General features: G+C 48.6%; 1 protein-coding gene across 2 annotated transcripts in view; it reads right to left on the bottom strand.

The window, feature by feature from the left end:
- NPC1 (NPC intracellular cholesterol transporter 1) overlaps window positions 1-14,299 on the bottom strand; it is a 46,951-nt gene that overhangs the window by 20,227 nt on the left and 12,425 nt on the right. The window contains exons 2-9 of one of the 2 annotated variants that reach the window (XM_084780710.1): window positions 13,813-13,935; window positions 12,502-12,608; window positions 10,011-10,186; window positions 5,250-5,417; window positions 4,302-4,551; window positions 3,698-3,771; window positions 2,935-3,305; window positions 2,157-2,383 (exon numbers count right to left, since the gene is read on the bottom strand). In XM_084780710.1, the coding sequence (XP_084636836.1) occupies window positions 2,157-2,383; window positions 2,935-3,305; window positions 3,698-3,771; window positions 4,302-4,551; window positions 5,250-5,417; window positions 10,011-10,186; window positions 12,502-12,608; window positions 13,813-13,935 (1,496 nt within the window). The remainder of the gene's footprint in view (window positions 1-2,156; window positions 2,384-2,934; window positions 3,306-3,697; window positions 3,772-4,301; window positions 4,552-5,249; window positions 5,418-10,010; window positions 10,187-12,501; window positions 12,609-13,812; window positions 13,936-14,299) is intronic. The other variant, XM_084780711.1, reaches the window with a different exon arrangement.

Genomic DNA, 14,299 nt, shown 5'->3' with positions numbered 1-14,299 from the left:
AAGTTATTAAGAAACCAAAGACGTAAAGAATCCAAGGTGTTTCTGGCGGTGTTCTCACATTGCATTGTGGGATTTGAATGCAACCTTGGCTCTAGACACATGTGTGGTTTGCACAGTGCATGCCATCACACCATACACCAACAAATGCAGCCAGATTCAAGACTACTGCATGTTATGTGGTGTTTTGCTGTGCACATACCACTTTCTGCTGTTCTATGGGAAACAAAACCTTTCAAGATTTCCCTCCAGAACATTCCCCAGCATGAATCAAATTATAATAGTATATATTTGGACTATATTGTGTTAGAATGGTTTGATTTTCAAAACTAATGGTGAGAAGTTTCATAAAATGTGTTGAAAGAATTATGGCTTAGGATTAAGTCAGAATTTCCAACAATTTCTAAATTGCCCTTCGGGGAGGAAGGCTAGATAAGAGGCTGTGGCGCAGGGAGCGTGAACCTTATCTCGGAGCAGGTGGTGTGCACAAAGCCAGCCTCCCAGGAGAGGAGGCGGGGCTGCAAAGGATGAGAATCCAGCTGTGAGGAAACACGGGTTCAGTGGCACCAGGCTGGGCACACACAGAACTCTCAAGATGCACTGATGAGCTCTGTGCAAAATAGCAGAAAGTGACCCAGACACAGGAAGCAGGCCAGCCAGCCATTTCAGGACAGTCACCAGCCAGAACTTAGCTGGGTGTTTGGGGGTGAGGGCAGGGGCTCAGATAACACTGTCCTTCAGGGCTGCCAAGATGAGCCCTGGAGGCAGGGAGCAGTCCTCCGCCTCCCAGCCTGACTGCAAGGGGCGAGGAGAGGCCCAGCCCAGGTTAAATTACACAGCACAACCATCACTTAAGGAAGGTGCCAACTGCGGACAGGCTCCAAGATCATGAAGTGAACTACAAACTAAGCCTACCCGTGGCTCACAGGGGAGCCATCACAGGGCGCCTCAGAGCCCAAGCCTCAGCTCTGACACTTGTGTATCTCTCATGGCTTTGAGTTTTGGTTTATAACAGAAAAAGTTTTACCTCCAAATAAAGAGAGGTCATATTACTGAATGTTGTCTCAGTCACCAACGGCTTTCCCGCCATCTCACAGGGAGGCATGCGGGCTTGGGACATGAGAACAACTTCGTTCAGCAGTGGTGTCACTGTGGTAGACTGAGCACAGCCCAGCCACTGCATGCACCAACCACAGACAGAACTTAAGGTCACGACAGTCCTGTCAGAGTGCCCTGCTCTGAAGATGGTTAGCTGCGTGGCATACGCAACGGAGACCTAGCCATTTCTGTTTCCATGGTGAACCATGAGGGGCTGCCGCTGTTCACAGCTGGACCCAGCCCAGGTCAAGAGCATTCAGGTACGATAGGCCCACCAGAAGTTATGACAAGCCTAAGGCTCCCGCACAGATGACTAATGCCAATTACAAAGATGCCCCAACTGGTTAGACGCACAGCCTCCAAAAGGGAAGCAGCTTCAGGGCCCTCCGACGGGAACTGAGTGCCAGTTCCCATTACACATGGATGTATTAACACTTACTAAGCACGACGACAGAGGGTTCTATTTGAAGAACAAGAAATAGCAAAATTGACCCTTCACTCTCAGGAGGAAGGTCGGAGCCCTGAGCTGCTGATGTACGCCATGTCAAGATTGAGAGGTACCTCCTGTTCCCATGGACGGACGGAGAAAGCTCCTGCCCTAGGGCCTTTGTGTTTCCCACCCATGCTGCTTGAAGACTTTGCTGATATCCACAGGCTGCCCCCTTTCCTTTCCCTCTGTGCAGCTCTCCACTCCAAAGCAGCACAAACCCCAGCCCTTTTCTGCTTAACCTTCGCTCTCTCCTCACGGCCCCCACCCCTCCCTGACATTACCAGCATATGCAGTCATGTATCAGGCAGCAGTTCCTTCCGCTGGCAGAGCAGATACAGAAGGTCCCATGGCATAATACTGCTTAATGACATCACAGTGTCATGTCTGTACTAATTTAACAACGTTTTCAGGATGTGCTCCACAGGGAAGCGCTGCTGGTCTCCCTCCGCTAGGACGTGAGCTTTGCAGTGCGCATCTTGCTCTATCTACCAAGTCTCTAGTTCTGTGACCAGAGTAAGCAACAGAGGTTCTCAAACGCTGACAGGGTACAGGAACGGCTGCTGCCCCTTACCGTACACAGTACAGGAAGTGTGTGTGGTAGTCCGCGTATACGAAGAAGGCGTCGCCTACTTGGCTGTCCAGCACTGAATGGCTGTTCTGGAAGTAATTTAGCACGCTCATAATGGTGCAGTTCTTGTTGTAAGGAGAGAGCGGAGCCACACAGATGTCTTCAAGTGTCACGGTCTTATTGTCGTAAGAAGCAGTGATGCTTTCAATGGCGATCTGTAAGTCAAGGACCTGAAAGACGTTGAAGAACTCAGTCAGCAGTGTCTGGTAAGGACACGTCACTTCCATCCCAGATCTCAACAGGACACCACACCGTCCTGCACCTTCTTCCAGCGCCCACCAACACGGCTCCATTTTGGGAGCATACTGGCAGAGGACTGTCTTTAATTGTTAATTGATGTAGCATGGTCTAGCCCACCATGGGCAGCACCATTCCCTAGACAGGTGGTCCTGAACTTTATACTAAGAAAGCTGGCTGAGCATAAGCCTGCCTGAATTAGCAAGTAGCACCCTCCTTGACTCCTGCTGTACTTTGGCTGTGAGGCGAGTTCCTTGACTGGGAGTCATGCTGTGTGGAACAGCAGGCAGGCTACCTCAAGCTCCTGACTTGTGCTCCTGCTTGACTTCCCTGAGTGATGAACTGTGTGATCTGAAACTGTAAGCCACATAAGCCCTTTTTTCCCCTATGTGGCTTGGGGTCAGGGTGTTATCACAGCAACAGAAATGAACTAGGGCAAGTACAGTCTCCTTGGGTAAATAGGTGACTGCAAGTGGCAGGTTACCTGGTGCAGAATCTCTTTGTTCAGGGGAGGCCCAAAGGGCACGTTGGATCCTGAGGGGTACGGCTCATAGATATGGACACTGGTGTTGGGGGCCTGGATAATAAGTTGCTCCGTGCGAAAGAAAGGCCCAAAGTGCTTGTCAAAGTACTCCTTCTCCAGGCGGGCCTGACTGTGAGGGGCTGACCAGAGCTCCACGGGATTGGTGGTGACCCGGACAAACACCAGGCCAGAAGAGCATGCAGCAATGAAGACCAATGAGAAGAAAATGACGCAAGTGGGATTGCGGACACAAAAAGCCCCCCACTTTGTGAACATGCGCCTCAGACAGTCATCAAATGCTGCACCAAGGGGGTCACAGCATGAGGCCTCTCCTGGAAGAGTGGGGGGGGGGTAAAGGAGACAGTTAAATTACCAATCAAGCTATTCCCAAAGGTGGGGATGGGGAAATTATTAACTGCTACAGCAGGTGCAGGGAACCTGGTCCCACGCCTGCTCCGTGCTCACAGGCCCCATAGGCCTCTAGTGACCTCATGCCACTCAACTCTGCCCTCAGGGCAGAGGCTCCTCCCTCAGCCCATGATTCTGTCACTGCTATTAATTACTTGGTTCTCAGGTGCCACGCTGATGCTCAGTCACTGCCACAGGGCAAGGGCTACGCCTGCCTTCATTATGGCTGTGTCCTCAGCAATAGTACCCTGCCTCCATAAAGACAGGGCTCTCAGCCCAACATAATCCGACCCCTTGCCCTCACACATATGCCTACCTTTGTCACTGGTGTTCACAGAAAAGGCTATATTGGTGTCAATGGGAGTGTACTCAGACACGAGATGACGCCTTCTGAAACAGAGGCATAGAAGTGGTGTTAGTGGGCTTCATTACGACGCAAAGCTCTCTTCCTCACCCTGTGTCCTGCTCCCTGTTGTCAACTTTCCCAGCAACACATGCGCAGCGGCAGGCTTGGTGATGCACACGTGTAATCCCAGCAACACGTGGTAAGCTCTGGGCCAGGAGAGACCTTGTGTCAAAACACAAGATGGAGGGCAACCGAGCAAACCTCACCTCTGTGCACACAAACACACACAGACATACTGCCTTAAAACAAGGTATGAATACAGGACTGCAGTACTGCACACAACTAGATGTTGATCAGATATGGTTTACACAGACCACCTGGGTCACTGTGAGGTAATCACACATCACTTTGAATAAATCAGTAAAACAAACTTCAAATGAGCCATCCAGGGGATAGTACCCATGTAGGTATTTACTTCCTGCCTGGATTAACTAATGTTACTGAGAGTTAGAGGTGCCGAAGGGGCTTTTTTTTTTCTCTTTTTGTCTTGAAGAAAACAAACAAACCTGCTTACCTGTGGCACCACAATGCCAAAAGTCCTCCAAAAAATACAAACAGAAATGCCATGTAGGTGACCCACATGATGACATACATGGCATCCAAGCCCAAGATCCTCCAGGGCACAGGGGGTGGAGGGGGCTGGGGCTTGGGACCACAGACGATGGAGCAATCCTGGCAGCTACACGGCCCCGTGACCTCATCTACAGACTCGTTGCAGCCTTTGGTGGCATTTCTCATGGGCTCCATCCCAAGGACTGAAAGGTCTACAAGAAGAAATTATAGGTTAGGACCTCACGAGACGATGTCTTGTGTTTGATTATATTTAAACCCAGTAGAAGGCGCACAGGAGTCCAGTGCGATACAGCTGAAGATGAAGAACGGAAGGCTGCTGCACGTGGAATGGCGCAGTATGCTCTGATGCTCGGTTTTTTTGGGGTGGGGGGGAGCGTGGATGGGACTGGTCACTGATGTGACCTTCCGCAGGCCAAGTTGGCCTGGAGTATACGTAGCTGAGCATAACTCTGAGCTTGTGATTCTGCCTTCGGACTCCGCCTCTATCTCCTGCGTGCAGGTGTGCGTGCATTGCCAGCCCCTGTTTTACTCGGGGCTGAACCCTGACGGCTCCTAGACAGGCACTCTCAGTTACAGCCCCGCACCTTAGTCTGCTGTGATGCCAGCAGCCCTGTGCACGGTGTGTGCTCTGACCTTCCAGTGCACCCGTGAGAGGTGGATCCTCAGTGTGCCTGGCTCCCATGCTGGACAGCGGGGCTAATACCACAGCATTCACTCCTCAGCCTTCACAAACAGACACAGACACAGACACAGACACACAGACACAGACACACAGAGACACAGACACAAGACACACATACACACACAGCCTGGTTCATTCTTTCACTTACACTCCTGGGTTTTAAGGCAAAATAATAACCTCAGCAAACTTGAGAGCTGCCATCCCTACCTGAGAAAATGGGAGTGATGGTAAATGGCACCTGTCCATTGTCTTTACTGAACATGTACTCAATCCAGTTGGTGGCATTGCAGGCGCTGGCTTCCCTTCCACACAGGAGCCCTAAGGCCTTCTCGTTGCTGGAAGGGGCCTCCACGTCACGGCAGGCATTGTACATTGCTAGGAAGAAGAATCCCGAGGGAAAAGATGAGACATTACGCTTGCTTTAAGTCACCTCTCAAGATCTAACTGAAGCCTCCGAATGGGAGCACGGGACTTCAGATGCACTGTGACCGCACGGCAGCCAGCAGGTTAGAAGCTGGGCCGCTGCGCACAGGAGGGAAGGCCACTCAGAACAGGAAAGGGTAAGAGCACTCCATCTGCTCTCCCCACAGCTTCGAGAAATCCCACCTAGGGCAGAGCTTTAAAAACAAAATCACAAAGCAACTCAGAGCCAGGAGCCAATTTTGAGACTGTCTCAAAAACACACAAAACACAAAACTCCCATCAAAACAAAAAACAAACAAACAAACCCTCCCAAATAAACAAAACCAAATCTCATTAAAATGTAATTACATATCCCATGATTATATCCACTTGAAAAGCATGCTGCTGGGTCACGTGACAAGCAGATGTTCAGTCTCACAAGAACCACCAAACATGTCTACACCATTTAAGATACCCACTCACAGTGGGTGGCGTTCCCGCTGCTGTGTGCCCTCCCAGCACCTCCTGCAGTTATTTTAATTTGAACTTCCCAGGAGCATCCCTTGGGTGCACCTCTCATACATTTTCATATATGCTTTGGTGAAGTATCTGTTCAGACTTCTTGACCATTTCTTAATACACGCTGCTCACTTTTGTAACCAGTCTTAGCAGCTCTCTGTTTTCTCTAGGTAACAGGTCCTAACCAGATCTGTCTTCTGCAAACGTCCCCTGCCAGGCCACGACTGGCTGTCTCTTCTCTAAATGTCTCCACTCTTTGACATCAGTGACTTTCTTATCTGTGTGTCCCTGCACACGTGCATGGAGGCTTTCTGTAGGGAGGCTCTACTTGCTCACACACACATGGCTTCTGGGGGCGGGGCTCCTCTTTGCTCACACACGCATATGTTCAGTTTCTATAGGGTCTCCCTGTTCACATGTGTTCATGGTTTCTGTAGGGTCTCCCTGCTCACACTGGTCACAATTCCTGTAAGGGAGGGCTTCTACACACAGAATCTCTGAGGTAAGGTGTGTTTGCTTTCAGCTTCATCCGGCATTGCAAAATTGTTTTTCAGATGGCTTCAAGCCTTTGCGGTGGCCTGAAGGGCAGCCAGGGTATTGCTCCATTCATGTCCTTACAAACTGCTGGAACCGACAAACTTAACTTGTGCCAGGCAGATAGGACACGAAGAGGAATGCACTGTTTTCATCTGTAGTCCACGGACTGAGTGTCAACTGCTCTTGGTTTCTGCCTATATTCTCTTGTCAAGAAATATTTTCTTACCTTAAAGTTATTTTTTAAAAATCCTATGTTTATTTGTACAAGTTTCCAAGTACTTTTAATCTACACAACTTTTTTGTTTTGTTTTGTTTTTTGAGACAGGGTTTCTCTTGTCTAGGCTTTCCTAGACTTACTTTGTAGACCAGGTTGGCCTCGAACTCACAGCAATCCACCTGTCTCTGCCTCCCGAGTGCTGGGATTAAAGGCATGCGCCACCACCGCCTGGCATCTACACAACTTTTATTATACATGCTAAAAGATAGATGAATATCAGTTTCATTGTCCCATTTATCAACACCACTCCCTTCTCTCAGTGGTTTGCAAAGATACAGCTGTAGGGCTCAATTTTGAACATGTGGTTGTGTCAGGCCAGAACACTGTCTCATTAGGCTGTTAGGGCACATCTTCTGGGAGATCCATCCTATCACCTGATATGATGTATCTAAGTCCAGGTTGTCCTCCATGTCAGGACCCTGTTGCCTCAGCCCTCCCTGTGCTAAGAGTAAAGGTGCCTAAGACCACATCCGGCTGTGTTACTTTTTAAATTGGTCATTATAATGACCAACTTTGCTGACCTTATCGACCCTCCTACATTTACACACTGTTTATTAAACTCACAGATGGAGAACTACATATCATTATGACATTTTCTTTTTTTTAAAAAAAAGATTTATTTATTTATTATTATGTATACAGTGCTCTGCTTGCATGTACTCCTGCAAGCCAGAAGAGGGCGCCATATCACATTACAGATGGTTGTGAGCCACCATGTGGTTGCTGGGAATTTTGAACCTTTGGAAGAGCAGGCAGCGCTCTTAACCACTGAGGGATCTCTGCAGCCCCATTACATTTTCAAACACAGTGTGCTTTAGTGTACCATCCTCCCCGTCCTTGCTCCCGACCTCTGCTGCTGCACTGGAAGCTCCCGCCCTCCCCCCTCCCCCCCCCCCCCCCCCCCCCCGGTTTTTGTCAGCCGTGTCCGTTCCCTGGGCCCCTCTTCAGCACCTCTTTTCAGCCTCTCATGGTTCCCATTCCAGCTTAAGTCTGTACTGACATTTGTACGTGTGCATGTGTGTGTGTGTGTGCACGCGCGCGCGCGTGTGTGTGTGTGTGTGTTTTACAAGCTAGGATCTGCATAGGTGACATAACATGCAATTTTCACCTTTTAGGTTTGGGTCATGTCGATTAATAGTCTATTTCCAGATCCAATCATTTTCTTGCAAATTTCATTTTTCTTTACACTGAACAAATCCCGCTGTGTGCATGTGACCCATTTTCTTTACCCACTCATCTGTTGATGGGCCTCAAGGCTGCTTCCAAGCTCTCGCTAGTGTGAACAGCGCAGCAACGAACTGAGATGGACTCAGGACCTCTGAGGACACGGACTCTGCTGAATCCTATTACGTTTTAGACTGCTCTTAGACAGGTCTTGCTCAGCCAGGGCTACTTTGCTACCTTTTTAAAAGCCCATTTCAATGACTACTCTGTTTTAAGATTCTATTGCTTCTATTTGTAAATTGTTTGTTTTCTTTTTCAAAAAGATTTACTTATTTATTATTTATACAGTACTCCACCTGCATGTGAGCCAGCAGGCCAGCAGAGGGCGCCAGATCTCATTATAGATGGTTATGAACCCCCATGTAGTTGCTGAGAATTGAACTCAGGATCTTTGGAAGAATAGCCAGTGCTACTAACTTTTGAGCCATCTCTCCAAACCTGTTTGTTACATTTCTATTTCCTTTTTCTTAAATAAAATAGCATTTTATTCTTTTCAGGATTCTTTCATTTCAGAAATTTTCTAGCAAATAGATGGCTCTCTTTATCGTGGTCTCCAGTGACTGATGTGTGGCACTTCTCTCAGGATGGGGACACTCCTGATGTATGAGGGTGCTCCTCATGCTATACGGGGACACTCCTGATGTATGCGGGTGCTCCTCATGCTGTACGGGGACACTCCTGATGTATGCGGGTGCTCCTCATGCTGTACGGGGACACTCCTGATGTATGCGGGTGCTCCTCATGCTGTATGGGGACACTCCTGATGTATGCGGGTGCTCCTCATGCTGTATGGGGACACTCCTGATGTATGCGGGGTGCTCCTCATGCTGTATGGGGACACTCCTGATGCATGCGGGTGCTCCTCATGCTGTATGGGGACACTCCTGATGCATGCGGGTGCTCCTCATGCTATACGGGGACACTCCTGATGTATGCGGGGTGCTCCTCATGCTGTATGGGGACACTCCTGATGTATGAGGGTGCTCCTCATGCTGTATGGGGACACTCCTGATGTATGAGGGTGCTCCTCATGCTATACGGGGACACTCCTGATGTATGCGGGTGCTCCTCATGCTATACGGGGACACTCCTGATGTATGCGGGTGCTCCTCATGCTGTATGGGGACCCTCCTGATGTATGCAGGTGCTCCTCATGCTGTATGGGGACACTCCTGATGCATGCGGGTGCTCCTCATGCTGTATGGGGACACTCCTGATGTATGAGGGTGCTCCTCATGCTATATGGGGACACTCCTGATGTATGCGGGTGCTCCTCATGCTGTACGGGGACACTCCTGATGTATGAGGGTGCTCCTCATGCTATACGGGGACACTCCTGATGTATGCGGGTGCTCCTCATGCTGTACGGAGACACTCCTGATGTATGCGGGTGCTCCTCATGCTATACGGGGACACTCCTGATGTATGCGGGTGCTCCTCATGCTGTATGGGGACACTCCTGATGTATGCGGGTGCTCCTCATGCTGTACGGGGACACTCCTGATAAATTACCATACAATAATGTACAATAAAGATTTTCTAAGATGTTTACTTCTTTCTTGAGATTTTATCTTTCTTTCATGTGTATAGGTATTTTTAGCGGCATGTATGCACGTGCATCACACGTGTGTCTAGTGCCTGCTGAGGCCAGAACAGGCATCAGCCAAAACCGGGATTGGTGTTATAGGTGGTTGTGAGCTGTGCACTCCTACCACGTGGATGCTGGGAATTGTACCAGGCCCTCTGGAAAAGCAGCCAGCTGAGTAGCTCATCAGCCCCAAGACTTTTATTATTAAAAGTGTGTGTGTGAGTGTGTGTGCGCACACGTGCGTGCATGTGAGTGATTTTAATGGTTGCCATAGCTCAAGGCTCAAGACAGAGCAAGACAATGACCAATGTACTAAAACTGACTTTCCACACAGTTGCCAGGATAACAACAAAAAGTATATAACCCAATGCAGTGTCCTGATAGCAGCTTTTTAAAAGGAAGAATAATTATGTTTACTTACCATTCGCAAAGCTCTGTCCTATATAGTACTCTAATTCCTTGACATTTGTTTTATTCTCCCGTGTCTCAGGATCAACATAATCTTCAGTTGCCGTCACATTCAGAAACTGACTCTGGTGAGGGCTACATGCTAGCTCACAAAACAGTGTCATCAGGTTATTAAAACACGATGGGCATCTAAACAAAAAGTAGGTTCTATGTTATGACTTCAGATAGATGAGCAAGAATAAAAGGTGTAATTTTAAATATTTAAAATATATTGAAAGGAGACAAATAAGTTATCATGAAAACATAGTAGGCTCAGAAAAATGTAAACACCCTTTCTTCCCAGACCAACAGATTCTTTTTATTTTATTTATCTTTATTTTATGTGCATGGTGCTTTGACTGTCTGTCTGTCTTTGTGAGCGTGTCAGATCTGGACTTACAGCTACAGAACTAGAGTTACAGACAATTGTGAGTTTGGAGTTGAACCCAGGTGCTCTAGTAGAGCAGCCAGCTTTTAATCACTGAGCAATCTCTCCAGCCACAGACTCACAAATCTTTAAAACCTTAGAGGAACATAAAGAAATAGCTTTTAAATTTGCTTTGATATTACATTTAATTTATTGAAAAATAATTTAAAAACAAAAAAAGGTTTTTCTGAATTCTGTGCTTTGTATTAAGAGATTTCAATCTTTATTCCAAAAATGTCACATTTCTGATTAAGAGAATAAGGGGTTGAAGTGTGTGTGTGTGTGTGTGTGTGTGTGTGTGTGTGTGTGTGTGTGTGTAGAAGGACCACTATAGGATTTATACCTTCAGCTTTCTTCTGAGAGCCAGATAACTCTGGCTTCTCCTGAAACATAGGAGGACTTCTGAAGATTAAATGAAAGGAGCCATCACTTTGTGAGGCTTCTGACCAGAGCCTGAGACAGGAAAAGGTAAGAAACAGAAGTGCCATGGCAGCGCCTGCTGTGTGCACTGTAGCAACACAGGAGTTTCCAAGAAGACCGCAGCTGACTGCTGCCCTTTGGGTTCAAAGTTGAAGCTCCTAATGTTGACTTTGTGTGTGTGGCAAAAGTGTCTCTCTTTCCCTTTTGGTCCACAGTTAGCTCACTGTTCCATGGAGTTCTAGAAACAGGGGCGACTGAGAGTTCTGTCTAGTCTGAACCAGTCCCACTGACCAGGCACGGCAGAGAAAATGAGGATGTGTCCTCAAGGCCTCCGCCCCACAAGAGGGGACACAGAGCTACAGTGGCTCTTCAGGCCTTGGCTGTGACTAGGTCCTCTCTAAGGTCAGTATGCGCTCTTTATTGTTGAGATACCTCTCCTGGCCAACATTAGAGGAATTTTAAATCAAAGACTTTAAAAAGACTCCTTTAATGGTTGTAGCTCCAGTCCTAGAGTACAGCATGCAGTAAAAAAGTCAGGAAGTACAGCTGCAGTGCTCTGGCAGGAATCACTCCAGGGATGCGCTGCTTTCCAGTGAGTTACAAATGTTCCTCCATGTTAGGTCACTTCTCTTGTTAGTGTAACGTGACCCCTGATGATATGGTGGGGGAGGGGGCTGACTAAGGTCAATGTTTTTATCCACAGCCCATCATTTGGAGTGGGTGGGAAATAAATGTGCTCTGACTAAGCGCCAAAGCTCTGATCTGGCTCCGTCAGTGCCAGCAGTGTAGCGCGGCCTGAGTAGATCTCAGTTTCTGACCTACTGTTACGTTCTGTGACATCTGCCAGAACAACTTAGCAGTGCCTTTCCACCCTGTACCCCACCCCCCCTTCTCCTAAGGAGCAGTGCCTTGAGCAGGCAGGAGCAGGGCAGCATCCTGCGGCCCACAGCGGCGCCTGCAGAGAGCATCTTGCCCTCTTCACTTCCATCCTCATCCACCTTTAACTGGTGTGCTAAAGTCAGGATAATTTACAGACAACAAAATCCGCTGCTCTAAAGACCACCACCAACTTGCTAGCATGCTGTTTCAGGACAGAGAGACAAGAAGGACAGCGGGACGCTGCCAGGCTTGATGACCTGGGTTTGGTCCTTGGGCCCCACATGGTGGAAGGAGAGAACCCCCAGAAGCTGTCCTCTGATTTCTGTGTGCATGCGCTTATGCCCACACAATGAGTATACATGGTGCACACATACAAACAATGAGTAAATAACTCGAACAAAAACTTAGAAAAAATGACAGGCAAAGCAGGCAACAAGGAACAAGAGAGAAGCAACTCAGGGATCCACACAGATGAAGGACCAGGGTCCTGAGCAGGACACCAGGGACCATGCGTCACCACTGTGCACAGAGGCTCCACTCTGAGAGGCCCTTGCAGGCGGGACACTGTGAAGGAAACCAAGTCTTCACTCTGAACACAACTAGGAAGAGAACTGAGCGGACCATATGACTTCGTTTTTCCCTCTAACATGCCTGGAGTGCCTTCTCGCAGTACAACACAGCAAAAACCCGGTGCCGCGAGTCTAGAAATGCACTGGCTGTTTGCCGGGGGTCAGCCTACCTGGACAGAAACTGCAGAGGCAGCTGCAGGTTGCTCTTCAGTGTCTGCAGCTGTTGAACATCACAGCAGAGACTGACATCGCCAAAGAAGAGGCCTGGACAGAGTTCCTGTGAGGAGAGAGAGAGAGGCTCGGGGAGCAGCAGTCACACGGGCGGTGCACCCTCACTCTTGTCACTCTCAGGTGTGGAAGGGTGACTTGGGAATCGCACCGTTCCAGTAGAACCCTCTTAAAAGGCTACCAAGTTTGCCATTCAGAAAGTGCGGAGTTTCCTGGTTGTGGTGGTGCACACCATCAATCCATCCCAACACCTGGGAGGCAGAGGCAGGCAGATCTAAGTCTGTGAGTTCGAGGCCAGCCTGGTCTAAGAGTGAGTTCCAGCACCGCCAGGGCTACACATAGAAACCTTGTCTCAGAAACAACAGCCCCAACCTACCCCCAACCACGAAAAGAAAGTGGGGAGTCACAGGATTCTCAGGAAGCAGTGGAGACAACTATTTATCTTGCCTCTACTTTACTGTTTGGCTTCACAAGGTCGCCTAGCTCAGCTCAGCTGCGACCCGTCCGCTCACCACTCCTGGGACAGTCCAAACTTGTGCTACTTCTGAAGACAGGAAGGAGGGTGACTAGAAGGGCCAGCGCCAGCTTGAGTTTTCCTAGTTTTTTGGTTTTTGTTTTTCCCTAACAGTTCTAAGAATCAAGCTAACAGAAAGCAGAGTCCTGAGAGGCAGCCAGAACTCACAGGCTCCCAGGGGAACAGAGAAATCATGAAGAGCAGGAGGAGAATGCGGAGCCCTGGTGTGGCAGGCTCTGAGCACAGGCAAGCCTGGAAGCCTGGGAGCAACAACAAAGCTAACTTCTGATACGGTTTGCAGGACTTCTAAGGCGCAGCATCTGAGGTACCAAGGTCACTCTCTACACAGTGATGCGCTGTTGGGAAACTCCAGGAGACCTACAGAGTCAGCACCGGCAAGATTTAGCCTGGAGCTGTTTTATGGGGTGCAGGCAGGAGACTAAGTTAAGATTTAAACGCCAGGAGCAACAGCTCAGCAGTTAAGAGTGGTGACTGATTTGGTTCCCAGCACCCGTGGTGGGCCACAGGCGCCTCTAAGTCCGGTCCCAAGGGATCCAGCACCCTCTTCTGACCTACTGGGCTCCTGGATGTAAAGGCTCCCATACATACACACCTTAAAAAAATCGTTAAAAAAAAAAAAAGATTTAAGCCTTTTAGTGTCACCTCAGCACCCCTGGTACCGTATCACAAGATACTGCACACAACTGAGTGCCTGCCGACCTCAAAACAACACGCTTACCTGCACCAAGTCATAGCCGTCCTTCGGTAGGGGTTTTGGTGGGCCAGAATATTTACAATTGTACCTCTTATCTCCAGGTGCAAGTCCACACTCTCCATACCAAACACAGGATTGTGAAGATACCTACAGAGAGTCAACAAGGGAAAGAGATTTTAGCAAGAAGAAACTTAACCTTCAAATGCTACCATATTTTTCAGACTATAAGACGCACCCGACACCCAGTTTTTAGAGCAGTAAAACAAGAAAAACAGTAAGAACAGCGTTCAGACCATAAGGCACACCCTAATCCCACCCACCCCCACGTTTGTGGGGAAAAGTGCATCTTATGTAAGTCCAAAAAATACAGTACCTAGCAAATGAAGTTAACAGACATTCTTGTTAAGCATGTCAAGAAATACTAATGAAGGCAGGCATGAGGGAGGGGCGCCTGACACCAGCAATTCCAGCACTTGTGAGGCTGAGACAGAAAAAGCATGGCTTCGAGGTC

Source organism: Acomys minous, assembly GCF_964271855.1.
Source record: "Acomys minous genome assembly, chromosome: 4".
In the NCBI taxonomy this organism is placed as follows: domain Eukaryota; kingdom Metazoa; phylum Chordata; class Mammalia; order Rodentia; family Muridae; genus Acomys; species Acomys minous.
This window is presented reverse-complemented; position numbering and strand designations above follow the sequence as displayed.